The sequence below is a fragment of the Austrofundulus limnaeus genome, unplaced genomic scaffold, assembly GCF_001266775.1.
Source record: "Austrofundulus limnaeus strain Quisiro unplaced genomic scaffold, Austrofundulus_limnaeus-1.0 Scaffold169, whole genome shotgun sequence".
Taxonomy (NCBI): Eukaryota; Metazoa; Chordata; class Actinopteri; order Cyprinodontiformes; family Rivulidae; genus Austrofundulus; species Austrofundulus limnaeus.
In genome coordinates this window covers 1,188,849-1,190,420 of record NW_013952571.1, presented here as the reverse complement: position 1 = coordinate 1,190,420, position 1,572 = coordinate 1,188,849, and the positions used below count along the sequence as shown (strand labels likewise).

The following is a 1,572-nucleotide window of genomic DNA, read 5'->3' as shown; positions in this document are numbered from 1 at the left end:
GTGAAACTGTGTTTTTCAACATTAACAGAATATCGACAAAGTTTTGCGCACATTTGTAATGGAAACACAGCTAATGAGATGTTTAATATATGATGGAGTTTGGAGTTCTGAACCAACCACACTTTTTATGTTATTTTATAAGTTCACACCTAATAACAMTTGATGTAAAAGTGCAGTTAACAGCTAAAATACTGTTTCTGATTATAGGAGTGGCTGTGGCCYGTTGGCTACTTCCTGCGGGCTAAACTCTACTTTGCCAAGAAGCTGGGAGAGGAGACCTACGCCATGACAGTCACACTAGTGAAGAATGTTCTGTCCAGACATTACACTCATCTGGAGAGGTGGGCTRTTCACATCATCACATGACATCCATAATGAAGCAGTGGGTTTTCTGATCACCTGTCCCATCTTCTGCTGCCTCAGGTCCCCATGGAAGGGTCTACCAGAGCTGACCAATGAGAACGGCCAGTACTGCCCTTTCAGCTGTGAGACCCAGGCCTGGTCTCTGGCTACTGTGCTGGAGGTCCTCTATGACCTTTAGAGGGGCCAGGAAACTGCTCCTGTCCCTCACTGGAAGACTTCAGCATGTCCTGTCWGAACAGCTGTTTCACTGTTCTGTTAGTGGACGATTGAGAGTCAGAAWTAATTAATATTACTAATACACTGTAACTGTTAASTTTTGGTCCTAAAATTAGCCAGCTKTGAGCCTTMAAGGCRCAACATAAAAAATACAATTTGACACCTAAATAGTGTTTTTTTTCCATTGAAATAGTTTCCAGTTCCCCTGAACCTTCTGATGACWATAAATCCAACGAGTTTTAAAAAACAAAGCAACTGGACATCTGTTCTGTAGCTGAAAATATTTTCAATCAATGAATCTCTGCAGATGTGAAGCAGAATGTCTTCATCTACAACAGTGAAATCCAGCAGCTTTTTTAAAATGTCCTGTGTTGGATGACAGGATCTGCAGCAGTTCTCATGTAAACTCTCAGTCTGGTAGCATTAGAGTTGATGTTGCATGCTAATTTAGATTAGAGTGGAGCTGCTGTGTTCTGAAGTTTTTAATGCTAGTTTAAATACAACTGTATATCTGTTTACATGATTGCCATGCAGCTGATATACAATACAAATGTGTGACAAACGTAATAGGTGTTCTAAAAGAGAAGGAATCACAGTGTTGGTGGAAAGTCATCATTGTTTTTTTACCAGTCAAGCTTAACTTTTACCAGTTAGTTGTAAAATAACACGATCAGATCATATGTTCTCTTAGTGTTGGTCACTGGAAACTACTACAAGTCATGCTGTGCTCTGCTTTAAACCAGTGATGCTGAATAAACTGTGACATGACTACAGGCTGGCTTTTCTTTGTCTTATTGCACGACTTAATACTGAAACTAGATACCGCATAGCAGTAACATAATGACCCCCGCAGACAGAAATGCACCAGAACGCAGAAGTCTTTATTCCTAATAAATTTCATGCTACTCGCCACTCTTATTCGCAATCGCGATTGAACCACTCGCAGTGGCTTTACGGAACAACCCTAAGATTAAAGGTATTAATCGGTTTGGC

General features: G+C 40.5%; 1 protein-coding gene across 1 annotated transcript in view; it reads left to right on the top strand.

Moving 5' to 3' along the window:
* Positions 1-1,352, top strand: part of LOC106523907 (glycogen debranching enzyme) — a gene marked incomplete at its 5' end in the record, with an annotated part of 57,066 nt that extends 55,714 nt beyond the window's left edge. The window contains 2 exon segments of the mRNA XM_014017485.1: positions 208-341; positions 424-1,352. Of these exon segments, the coding sequence (XP_013872939.1) occupies positions 208-341; positions 424-541 (252 nt within the window).
* Between the last annotated feature and the right edge of the window lie 220 nt (positions 1,353-1,572).